This window comes from Rhinopithecus bieti, unplaced genomic scaffold (assembly GCF_001698545.2).
Source record: "Rhinopithecus bieti isolate Rb0 unplaced genomic scaffold, ASM169854v2 scaffold_12640, whole genome shotgun sequence".
Classification (NCBI taxonomy): domain Eukaryota; kingdom Metazoa; phylum Chordata; class Mammalia; order Primates; family Cercopithecidae; genus Rhinopithecus; species Rhinopithecus bieti.
Genome location: NW_016807406.1, coordinates 1565253 through 1578394, shown reverse-complemented (window position 1 = coordinate 1578394; position 13142 = coordinate 1565253). Strand labels below are relative to the sequence as shown.

General features: G+C 35.3%; 1 protein-coding gene and 1 long non-coding RNA gene across 3 annotated transcripts in view; one reads left to right on the top strand and one right to left on the bottom strand.

The window, feature by feature from the left end:
* LOC108535580 (uncharacterized) overlaps positions 1-3856 on the bottom strand; it is a 99609-nt gene extending 95753 nt beyond the window's left edge. For both annotated transcript variants that reach the window (XR_001887275.1, XR_001887276.1), the window contains exon 1: positions 3727-3856. This is a non-coding gene — a long non-coding RNA (uncharacterized LOC108535580). The remainder of the gene's footprint in view (positions 1-3726) is intronic.
* Positions 1-13142, top strand: part of LOC108535572 (neurexin-1) — a 597125-nt gene that overhangs the window by 425507 nt on the left and 158476 nt on the right. The window contains exons 6-8 of the mRNA XM_017881650.1: positions 4589-4890; positions 6956-6979; positions 8022-8183. Of these exons, the coding sequence (XP_017737139.1) occupies positions 4589-4890; positions 6956-6979; positions 8022-8183 (488 nt within the window). The remainder of the gene's footprint in view (positions 1-4588; positions 4891-6955; positions 6980-8021; positions 8184-13142) is intronic.

Sequence of the window (13142 nt, the reverse complement as noted above, 5' to 3'; positions counted from 1 at the left end):
AAAAAAAAAAAAAAAAAAAAAAAAAAAATGATTAGAAGAAACATAATATTCTTACAACTATATTATGAAAAACAGAGTGATTTTTGTATTTTCATGTAGTATATATGGTCTTTCATGAAAAAAAAAGGAAGAGATATTTTCCCTGCTTAGATTTATGTTCAATTTATGACATTTTAAGGTAATTGCATATTCCACAGAGTGAATTTTTTCCAAAACTATGTGGTTGCCTTTAATGTAAATTTGAATTACTTAAATTTGGAATTAAACAATACAAAAGAAATGATATATTTTCATTTTAAGTAATGAGAATATCATAGTGTTAAAAAGACATCAACAGCCATATAACTTCAAAGCTTATGACATAGTAAATTGCAAACTGTTTATTATTTTTCCCTTTGGGTATACCACATTATCTGGCAAACAGAACCTTTGTTGAGATTTATTCTGAGTTGTACAGATTTGGAATGATACGAAATATCTTGGATAAAATTCTACAGCCTTCTTACTGGACCACACCTCTTCAACCTCCAAAACTTTATAATTTAGTTATTTAAGTGGAATCTTTCTTAATATATTACATGCTTCCCTGCCCTTTTAAACTGAGTAGACTAAAATACAATTAGAATTTTCTTACTAAGACATATCTTCACAAAGCTTTTCTTTTTTCTCTTTTTTTCTTTCTTTCACAATGCTATATGTCACTTCTTTCTGACACATAGGTGGCATGGCATATTAGACAGAACCTGGATTAGTAGACTGAATCCTGGTCCCACTTCTATTACTGTCACACTTTATGAATTTGAGGGTCATTTAAACTCCGTGAGCCTCGTTTTCTTAATAATACAAATTAATTAGTTGGGCTATAGTAGTGTCTTTAAGGCTCCCACTGGCTCAGAGATCTACTTATTCAGTGGGAATGTAAAATTTAGCAAATATCATATTCAGATAAGTGAATCTCTCGTGTATGTGTGTGTGTGTGTGTGTGTGTGTCTGACAAAAGTTTCCATAGATTGCTTCCCTAAATTAAATCCATCGTGTAGAATTGATTTTGGGAAACAAAAGTATGTAAAGATCCAATTTCACTTTTCTCTTATAGATAACCAATTGTCCCAGCAAACTTTATTGACCTCTGTATATTTTGCTAACTTATCTGCAATACCAGACAATATAAATAAAAATTGTTTTCATATATGCTTATTAGTATGCACGTGCACGCACACACACACACACACACACACACACACATTTATATATATGAACCAGAATCCTCTTGACTACCTATCATCAAAAGAGCAGAATAATAAGCAATGAGAAATGAGTTGAAAGAATTGGCAAATGTTTAGTTTATTGATCATGGTTAACTGTTTTCTAAGGACTGAGACCCAAGTTCTTTGTAATATGTGAAATTGCCATGGGATTGCATAATGCCAAAATAAACTTATTACAGTTGGTCAATTTTTATCTTATCAGCATCAGCAGTATATAAAAATGACTTTCAGTAGGCTTGGCAAAATGTGGAATTATTTTCTTTTCATTTTATGTCAATTTCATGGCTATTAAATGGTGTCTGAATATAGTTTGATTTTGGGCATTTCCTGAATACTAATAGGAATGAACGTCTCTTCATTTATTCATAAGTAATACATATCTATTTTTCTATGAAATTACATTTCTTTTGTCTATTTTCTCCATTGGTTGTCTTTATTTTTGTATTGATTCGCTGAGGTGCTTGGCATATTCTGGATTATAATCCTTTGTTGATTAATATGAAATGAAAATATTTTCTCCCAAATTGTTATTTAACTTCTTATTCTATGGTGTTATTGATGACCCCATATTCTTAATTTTAGTGTAGATGAATGTATCAATATTTATTAGTGCTTTATGCTAATTTTTGAAATCCTTCCATTCTTTCATATCAAAATTTATTGTCTGACAAATTTTCACAGATTGACTCTCTAAATTAAATTGGGCATCCATGTAGAATTGATTTTTGTGAACAAAATGATGTAAAGATCCAATTTCACGTTTTTCTTATGAATAACTGATTGTCCCAGTAACCTTTATTGACTAATCTATCTTTTGCACACTTATCTGAAATGCTTGACAGTAAAAATTGTTTTCATATATGGTTAACAATATTTTAAGTTTGATTATCATTATTCTCATTTTACCTATCCTAATGCATTTTCTTAAGCACTATAATTTTGTAATAAATGTCCGTCTTTACACAGACAACTTCCTTCATCTTCTTTCTCTGACATATCGTGGCTATTTGGGACTCTTTTTTTTTTTCTCATAAATTGTGAAGAAACAGCTTTTTACATTTATATTTTTAATATAATTAGGATTTTATTGAATCTATAAATTAGGATTTATAGATTAGGATTTTATTGAATCTATAAATCTATTTACATATGTTGGAACATTGATTGTCTCTAGTATGCAAAACCCTAAATTCTTTCCAAAGTATGTTATTAAGCCAAATAAATTTGTAGATGATTTTAGTCTTTCAATTTGTGCATTGTATATGCTTATATGATGTGATTTTCTTTATTTATAATCTTTATAATGTTCACATATTTTTCTTGTCTTCCTGCATTAGCTACAACGTCAAGTGTAGCATTGAATATAAATGTTGATAGTGGGAATCCTTGTCCTGGTTTCTTATCTTAAAGAGAATATTCTAAATTTCATAATAACATTTGATATATGTTGTTTGTTTTAGATCATTTATCACATTTATCACATTAATTAGGCAAGTAGGAAGATATCTACTATTTATCACCAATGTATCAACTTTACCAGATGTCTGCACAGATATTATCTCATTGTATCTTCACATTCATTCTGAAAGATTGGTATCTCTAATCATTTTCAGAAACTGAAATTTGAAAAGCAAATAATTGTTCTAGTGACAGCTAGTGGCCAACCTGGAATCCAAACTCGTGTTTTGACCCACATTTTTCTCTCAGTATGATAGTAATATATAATTGTGCTTGTGCCCAATATTGAACCACTTGCCATGTTGGACTGACCAGGGGAGCAGACACCTGGACTATAACTTTCTGAGACAGGAATTAAGTCCATTGTGTTCACTTCATTATCCCTAATGACTGGTACTGGGCTTAACCCTTGGGAGGTGCTCGCCAATATTTTGAGTGTTTGAATGGGAGGGATTCACTATTATAGATTGGGATGTCCTTCCTATGACTCTTACTCAGAATTATTTGGTCTGACTGATAGTCTTGGCTAATAATTTACTAGTAGTCAATGACTAATATTCCAGGGCTCAATTCCTGATGAATACCTCTAGGTGCTCACCATGATATTTATTGCTATGGTTTGACTACCTGTAGCCACTGACGGCATTTTCTACATCCAGGAAGGCAGGTCATGTGGCTCTGATGGGTTGAAAGTGATTTGAGCTCTGATTCCAGGACATGAGTTATTTGACAATCAAATGAAAATTCCTGAGATTAAAAACCTATTATGGGGGAGAGTGCAACACCTGCTGATGTATCAACCCTCTCTGGGGCATAATAGTGATAGTATGTTGCCAGTGGGACAGATTAAGTTTCTCCAGTACCTTTTATAATTATATGTTTATAGTTTATCAGAAGCTGATTCGCAATCATGCTGTCTCATTTTTCTTGGCACAGCATCATTATTGCCTAGAAAGTCAAGGGGACTTATGGCTTCCATTCTTCCTTTGGTTCAACTCACCTCATCAGTGGGAGAAGAGTGTTCTTTCCAAATAGCCACCTTTCTGTTTGATCTGTCTAGCATCTTGTGAGATCTGCCTTGTTACTTCTAAATCTGGTAAAGACTAAGATACGTAGAAAATGTTGAGACTTCATTTATATGCTATCCCCATGACGATGTGCTAGAATTCTTACCGATGTCATAACAGCCAGCCCTACCATCTGCTTGATGAGACCAGGGAATGGATCAATAATCCAGCTGACTCCATTAGACTTTCTATCGCTACTCCCTCCATCCAGAGAGAAAAAAAAATGCACATGCTGTGTAGGAGGTCTGTTTATTCCCAAACCAGCTTCTATTTTTTTTTTTTTTTATTTCCTTTCTCCTTACCAGATAATTTGTTATGGTCTCTCAATGATAAAACTATTTGTCTCTTCATTGAAAAAGATCTTTGAATATAAATGTCTCACTGAAAATTAAAATAATACCTCAGTTGGATGGAGAGAACGTTGAAAACCTCTTAGAATCCATTGTTCTCAGCAGAGTGGAACCATCCAATATGCATTTATGGTACCTGATTCATGCCCTGGAGACATCTCAGAGCTACTTTCTCTGATCAGAGCTCTTGCAGTGATACTGAAAAATTAATTGAATTTTCAAGAATGTCAGCTTTAGCTACTGCAGCTGATGGCCCAATAGTTGAGGAGATTTATTAAATATATACTGCCACCTACAGTGCTATTTGACTGAGACAGGGTTCATGTCATGGAATATAATTAAGCAGGGTTAATTTGGGGAGTGATTAGCTATTGTTTCTGTTAAGATCTGCTGATTTGCATAGTGTATTTGTTTATTTATGTATGTATCATCTGTTTTCTTCTAGGAAAAGAAGAATATATTGCCACGTTCAAGGGATCTGAATACTTCTGCTACGACTTGTCTCAAAACCCCATTCAAAGCAGCAGTGATGAAATAACTCTGTCATTTAAAACCCTTCAGAGGAATGGACTGATGCTTCATACTGGGAAATCAGCTGATTATGTCAATCTTGCCCTGAAAAATGGAGCTGTCTCTCTGGTCATTAATTTGGGATCAGGGGCCTTTGAAGCACTAGTGGAGCCTGTGAATGGAAAGTTTAATGATAATGCCTGGCATGATGTGAAAGTCACCAGGAATCTGCGTCAGGTAACAGCGCAGTGGATAAGAGAGTAACTGGCTTTGTTTCTCGCTACAGCTGTGTGTGTGGTACTTGAAAACTCTAACAACATGATACAGGGCTCCTCAGAGTCACTTGCAAATTAACTTTTTCTTCTTCTGAGATGAATCTTCCTGCCATACTTGAGCAGGGGCATATCTAGAAAGTTCTGGGGGCCCAAAGGCTATTTTGATACAGGGCCATATGAAAATTTACAAGAGGGCTGCAAGGATATCCCTGCAACCTGCCCTTCCTGTGACGTGTGTGATTTTGTTGTGTTTCTGGTTTTTTGTTTGTTTAATTTTAAATTATAGTTTTCATGGTGATCATTTGGAAGCATGCACATTGGGGTCATTAAATCACAGTTCCTTTTTTGTAGTCAAAACAATAGTGTTTGTGATTTGGGATTGTATCAGTCCCTACTCCCTCCGCCTCCCACCCCCAAAATGGGGACCAGAGAAGTCCCTGAGGGGAAAAATGACTTTAGGGGCTTACATATCTCCTGAAGGGTCTGATTTTGAAGATATTTTTATTTTTAGCATAGATACTTTAAGTTAAACCCCAAATGACTCTGGAAAGGCCAGTTAAGCTTCTAGGTGCCCATTTCTATTTGATTGTGTTTTTTAAAAAATTTTTGAGATGCTATATACTAGGAAAATATCAGCTATTTACTAAATCTATGGGTCCACATATACTGTATGTTTTTAATGAAGACATGATTACAGTATATATGTATGGATGAAAATGAATAGATTGTCCTTTTATACTGAACATTATAAGTTTGGGTTTTATGTGAAACTTTATATTACAATGTATCATTTTGTTAAGTGTTGACAGTGACTAATTTTTTTGCCTTACATGCTGATCTTAAACTAATATTCTTAACATATTTGTTGTTTCTCTGAACAGTTGCAGAATGACCGGATTGTCTCTGGTTTTCCTTTACCAAAACAGCCCTCTCTTTCAGAGCTGTTAACTGTCTAACCTTTTCTTTCCTGCTTCTGAAAGGTTTAAACTATCTGAGCTAGAGAAACAAAAAGGAGCTTTAGGAATGCAGATTTAGTCTAGCTAAGGCAAACAAGTAAAACTGAAAAATTCTTGAGAACCCCAGACCTTCCAGATCCTTCATTGACATGGGAGGGGGACCTGCATGCTTCCACCTGCCTTTGGAGAGGGTCGGCCACCATCAGTACAGCTGTAGACCACGGGTTTCCTATAAGTCTGTCTCTTTGGTTTTCCTTTTTTTTTATTTTTTTCTCTCAGATATGCACAAAGAAACTGGAGGCTCATTTGAGAGAAGCACAGAAGGAAGGGTGGGGGCTTGAGGAGTCCACTTTCTAGATTTGCCTTTGCTCAGGTTACAAATCAAACTGCGAATTGGTAGCTCAAAGGAAACTGTAGTTATACAGCCGGGGTGCATGTGTAGGAGGACAGATTAAACACAAATCCATTCTACTCATTCTATGTGTCAGGATCTTTGCTTTGTTTCATTGCAGTAAACTGTGACCCTAAAGTCCATCAATATGACCGAAGGAAGTTTTGAAGTTGAGGAGGAGTCCTTGTATGCTGTAAAATTGAGTAGTAGGGCAATGCCAACTGATTCCTACTAATTTCCTGGGGCTGGGGTGGGCCAGGGTGGAGGAGGGGCCAAGTATGGGCATAGGGCTGCAGTGGTCAGCTGGAAAGCTTTAGGTCTTTGAATCCCTTTTAGACTTTTCCAGTGTCTCTCAGATGTACTCAGGAAGACAAAGGGAACATTGCCATGTGTCTGTTTCTGTCTAGTAGTGAATTATGAACAATAATAGCAGGAAAAATATTACCTCTGTGGGAGGCCTACTTGTTAGTCTGCTTTTTTCTTGTAAAATTTTTTTGCCCTTTTTCTATGTTACTAACATGCTTAATAACTAACATGTCATTCATGGAATGTTTCATTCTACTAACCGTTACCTGAATCAAAAAATGTACTAACATGGTAGAGACCATCATATTTTTTAAGTAACGATCGTTATTCTGTTCACAGTTTTTAATTTCCTTTCTCCCCCCTTCTCCACAAAGCACTCAGGCATTGGACACGCTATGGTAAACAAACTACATTGTTCGGTAGATATCATTCTAATTGTTTCTTATTTTGGGTTTGCCGTGTGTTTTCTTTCTTTCTTTTAACTGTAGACATCATTAACAAAAGAGGAACTGCGGTTGGTACTCTTCTGCTTACTTTGACCTCCTTCTTTTCATCTGTTGTTGACCTTCTTATTTTTTACCTGTTCCTGTCAACTTCTGTTTTCCAACTCACCTGTAGGGGCATCGTTAACGTTTCGAACGTTTTGCATCCAGCTGTGGTTAACACGGGATAAGACAAAATGGTGGCTGGCCCGAGTGACCGCAGGCTCAGCCAGTCTCTAACCATTCATGATGCATGGCATGGAAACTTGATTTGGGAATGCTGGAGATGCCACACCCACTCATCTTTACGTCATCACAAAGCAGTTGTTTTTATTTTTATTTTTTTCTTTTGGTTCTCCCTGTTTTCTTTCTTTCCTTTTCTGAACTGTACTGTACCTCCTGCATGTGCACATCAGCGTGTGCTGCTTCTACTGGTTGTTTTGCCTTTTCTCTCCCTTTGGCATGGACTTAGGCACTTGCATGCTGAACAATTGCTGCTCAATAGTGCAAATAGTGATGTTGCTGGAACTAGCTTGCGCCTTTTATGTTAACAAGGTGCACGTTGTGATTAGTTAATAACAGACAACTAAACTTTACTAATACGTACACCAGCAAAACTAACCTAGGAAGCATTTTACTAACACCATTTTTGTGTCTGCTCAATAACTTTTGAGTTGCAATAGGGATGATGCTGACACTAGTTCAATAATCAGTTAACTCTCTAACTAGTTTAGATCTCTTAGGGCTAGTTGAATAGAATCTAAGAATAAACCTCAAACAGACATGAAAATGGGTTCCATCATAGGTCTAAAAACAAAAACCAAACAAACAGAAAAAAGAAAAAAGCAAAACAAACAACAACAAAAAAAACAAACCAAAACACAAAACAGGCATATCCCAGGATTACAGTATCTAGGTCTGAGTATAGCGTGTCCTTTCCCTGTGCTTTGTTATCTAGGTGACAATATCAGTGGATGGGATTCTTACCACAACGGGCTACACGCAAGAAGATTATACCATGCTGGGGTCTGATGACTTTTTCTATGTTGGAGGCAGTCCCAGCACAGCCGACCTTCCAGGGTCACCAGTCAGTAACAACTTTATGGGCTGTCTCAAAGAGGTAAATATCGTTGTCATCAAAATCATTCCTAATTCATGATCTCATCATTTCAGATCCAGCATGAAAGCACCTTTGCTGAAGACCCGATGTTTCCAGAGTCAAATGGCACAACTTTAAATTCAATATTCCACTATTGTTTATGTAGGATTGGGGGAGGGGAAACAGTCCATAGATCATTCTGAAGGAATTAGGTTCCTCTTCTTTACTAGTCTGTAAGTAATTTACATTTGAGATTTGTGTGGACAGTTGATATTAGCTATAAAAGAAAGTCAAACAAAAAGAAGTACTGGGTCTAAAGTTAAGCTAAATGGTTTACTTGCTTATTTCTACCTAAATGCCATAGGTGTTATGTATACGGTGAAGACTTTTTTGAGTATTAAAAGAAAAAAGAAGAAAAAGAAATTAGGCTATAGGAGAAGGAACGACTATGTAATTCAAAACAAAACTAAAACAAAATAAGTCTGTATAATGAAATAATTTTGTTCTCTTATTTTCAACGTGTTCTGGAGTAAGTAAAACTGTTTCATTTGTTATCTGGTGAATTTACTTGATATTTATCTGAGCAGAAACGTCAAACTAAATGATATCAATAATTTCATCCCTCATTATCAGCTGTAGTTGCCTATTGTAACTTTGTATAACATTGGGATTTGTTGGGTTTGGGGGCGAGAAAGATCAAAAAGTTCCTGAATTTCATTTTGTAATGAATATTTTCCATAAAAGCTGCCTTTAAAAAATTTCATTCAGACACAATCCAATTTCTTTGGTCTACTGGAACCAGAGGTTCCTCTTACATTGTATGGCTACAATTTAATTGCATAGATTTCTAAAAATCAAAGTTAAATAACTGTGAATTCACTAACTGTTAGCCATAGGTGCTGTTAGTAACCAGTGATGTACCCGGATTTATTCTAAAGTAAATAATTTAATCATATAAACTTGATTAAGTTAAGCATTAGAGAAAAACAGTTACTACTGAATTATCCTTTCCTGTCTTCTCTTTATGTGAATATACTGGTTGATTCGTTGCCCAGTATGTGGATGTATATAGAATAGTCCTGAGGGAGATTTAAAAGTGCAATAGTTTTAACAAACATGAGGAGGTGCAGTTCTGTAAGGCCAAACCTATCTATGCTTTGTAGTAGGAGTGATAGATTACCTTTCAGAAAGTAACTTTTACTGGTTACAAATATGTAGTATGATCCAGGTTTGTGTTAAGCTGTGTAGAGGATGATAATCTAATAATCATTATTATTATTTATTATTACTATAGTACTAATATTTCCAGAGCTGTTATTTTGTGCTATTCTAAGAGCTTTGTAGGAATCCTCGCAATATAGGTAGACATTTTATTATCTGCATGTTTCAGACAAGAAACTGAGATTTGAAGCAGGTAAGTTTCTTGAGGAAGGTCACACAACTAACGAGTATTAAAGTCTAAAGGTTAATTGAGGAAGTGTGATTTCAGTGTCCTTTGTGCCCTTAACTACCATAGTTAAGAGCCTTGTTGGAAGAGAAATGTTTGTTAGAGTTCCTAAAAGATTGTACAAACTCTCAAATATGTTACAAACTAAGACAATGTTTACAAATGTATAATAGACTGTGAGGATTGAAGTATTAAATTATTTAACACAGTTATTTGATTTAAAAAGCGGGTGAGATGAGTGAGAGTTCTAGAAGACAAGGAGAGAAACACAGAAGAGTCAGAACGTGAGCATCTCAGACAGTGACTGATTGAGGCAGACAGGGATGGAGAAAGTATATCAGGTGCGGTAAAAGAATGCTTAGATTTTATTAGAAGATTTCTGAAACTCCGTTCTAGTGATGGAAAGTGGAGGGCAAAGCCACATCCTCAATCACCCGTACCAACTTCCTCATTTTCACTGTGAGCCAGACCAAGTATAATCAGTCCCTACATCCTGCTTTATCTAGAGAACAGTAATCCTGCTTAGATTGGAAAAGGAAGGGGATCTCTAGCAGAAATGGGAATCTAACTAAAGAATTTCTTTTTGGGCATCCTAGAAAAAAAAAAAAAAAAAAAAAAAGAATTTCTGCAGGAATCCCTGAGTTCAGCCTGAGACACATAATCTTCCCTGATATTCTGCATAAGTGGAGCAGTTTTTTTTTGGTGTGGTGGTATAAAGCTGCAGTTAATTGCCTTAATCAAAATAACCTAAATAACAGTTTTGAGATTAAAACGGTGTTTTTCAGATTAACGCCTCTAATTATGAATGATAAAGTTTTACCTTAGTATTCTTTATATATAATATATATATAGTATATAATATATATATATATATATATATATATTGGCCTTTTAACCACAAAAACCACAATACCAAAAAATAGGTCAGGTGGTCTTCCAAGTGCCATGTTAGTTCACAGCCGGTAAATTCATTAAAGGAAGATTCACTCGTGCTGTTATCACTATGGGGTTTGGATACAATTCACTCTTCTTTATTGATTAGACACCTTCCACCTCTGTCTTCTGCATCTGGGGTGTGTGTTTGAGGAAGCATGGTCACTTTTTTCTTGACTTGTGTAATCTTTTTCATTTTATTTCTTCTGATGCACTATAGTTTGGAAGGATATCGGCACAATTAGTCTATATATCAAAACATACCTAACTTGGAGGGCTTTTTCTTTCTTTTTTTTTTTTTTTTTTTTTAAGAGATGGAGTCTTGCTCTGTTGCCCAGGCTGGAGTGCAGTGTCATGATCTCGGCTCACTGCAATCTCCACCTCCGGGGTTCAAGCAATTCTCCTGCCTTAACTTCCCAAGTAGCTGGGACTAGAGGCATGCGCCACCACACCCAGCTAATTTTTGTATTTTTAGTAGTGACGGGTTTCACTGTGTGTTGGCCAGGGTGGTCTTGAACTACTGACCTCAAGTGATCTGCCCACCTCAGTCTCCCCAAGTGCTGAGTGTGGTGGTTCAAGCCTGTAATCCCAGCACTTTGGAGGGCTGTTTAGTTGTTCATAGTTTCCATCCATGTCTAAACTGTTATCTGTTTAGAAGGCCCTACTCGTTACTTCTGAAATGAAACCGTGACAAAGTATCATGGATTCTGAGTTAAATCACCTTGTTTCAAATGGTCAGCTTTGTGGAGTTACTGAAAAGAGTGGGATATACCCATGTTCATTCTCACAGAATCTCTCTTAACAGTAAAGTCTATGTAAATTTTCCTGAACTCTAGCTTGGACTTCCTGGCCTATACCACACTGCATGTGTAAACCCTTAATATGACTTCATTTATTGGCTGATAACATTTTTATTTTCAGTCTAGTATGTAGTCCCTCTTAGCATAACCAGTCTTGAAGGAGATTCTAATAACACCTTGTCTGAAGTTATGGGAGAAATTTTGGAGTGTTAGAATGGAAAGGATCCTGGAAATCATTTTCTAAGTTCAACTTTCTTCTTTTGGGGAAACAGACCTAGAGAAGTTACTTGAACAAGAGTAATGAGGGGGTCCAGGAGGATTAGAATACAGCACCCTGTCAAGTGAAATGTAATATTTAAATGGCCGGTTCTATTTCATTGTAAACAATGGCATTCAAGGTATAAAAATACCACTTTCATGAATTTACACATTTATTCCTTAAAGATTAAAGAAAAAAAAGGAAATGACTCAACATATTGAAACAACCTATAATCTCATATTCATTAGATGCAACTTAGGTCTTTCCCTTTTTACCTTTTAATAATGTCTATTTGAAATGAGACTTTGCTTGCATGTAGAACAACTAACCCTCAATTGGAAAGTTACTTTTGTGTATGTGATTATCAAATTTCAAAATAAAATGAGATTAGTTCAAAACAATTTGGTAAAAACTAACCTGAACTTTATATGGCGCTTTGTTTAAAATGACAAGGAACTTTGAATGGCCAGGAATTCAAATAGAGATCAAAGTAGTTTTGTTTTTTGTTTTTGTTTTTTTTAAAATGATTCATATGTTCATCACAAGTAAATCAAAGTCTGAGAAAATATTTGTACTCATTGAAAAATGACTCACAAGTTTAAATTTGATAAAAAAAAGTTAAAGAAAAATTGTAAATAATAAATTGCCATTATATACAGCCCATATCTATGAAATTCTTAGAGGATAATAGGTCTTTTAAAATACGCTTTTAAAATCTGATTTTTGCAAAGGCAACACTATGTTTTGACAGAAATACCTGTTTATATTCTTTGCATTTTGATAACACTGGGTAAAAGCTGAAATATATGTTGCTTAAGAATTTTCGATGATTTTATATTTAATTAAATTTTCTAACAAGCAGTTTTGAGTGAATGCTACAAAAGGAGAGGAGATTAGAAAACCTTGCAGAAAGAGAAATCATGTTGTCTGAGATGCTCAGACTCTGTTTGAGGACATCTTGCCCATTTACCTTAGACCACTTGGAAAACATTTTCCTGTAGAAAAGTCTCACAGTTATTCTTCAGGTGTTCACCAGAGATATTTTAAGAATCTTTAAAGATAGATGAAAATCTCACTAGTATGTGTTTCTACCCCAATATTTTCTTCGTAAGTGTTTCTGTAGTCACTGACCTATCAGGAAGGGTCATGGCGCTCCCTCATTAATCTCCCCCTCAGAACCGTTCCTGCAATTATTATGCATTTCCTGGTCTCTTTGTGCCCCCGAATGCTCTGAAACACTTATTTCCCTCCTACAAAGTGAACATTATTTAGCATAGTTTGTTAGTAAGGAAATGAAACTGAAGAGGTAGTAAAGGACTGTGTGTTAAATAAAACAACCTAGAATGCTTTATTTGAAGTTTATTTTTAGTCACATGTACCTGCTGGAGGTTTTACAATCAGAGTGGAGACACTGCCTGCGTGAGGTAACTTAGAATGCTGCCACTAAAAATTGCTCAGATTAAACCTAAGGAAGTATTCTAGAGAAAGAGAGAGACCAAAAAAAAAAAAAAAAAAAAAAAAAAAAACACAAAAAAAAATAA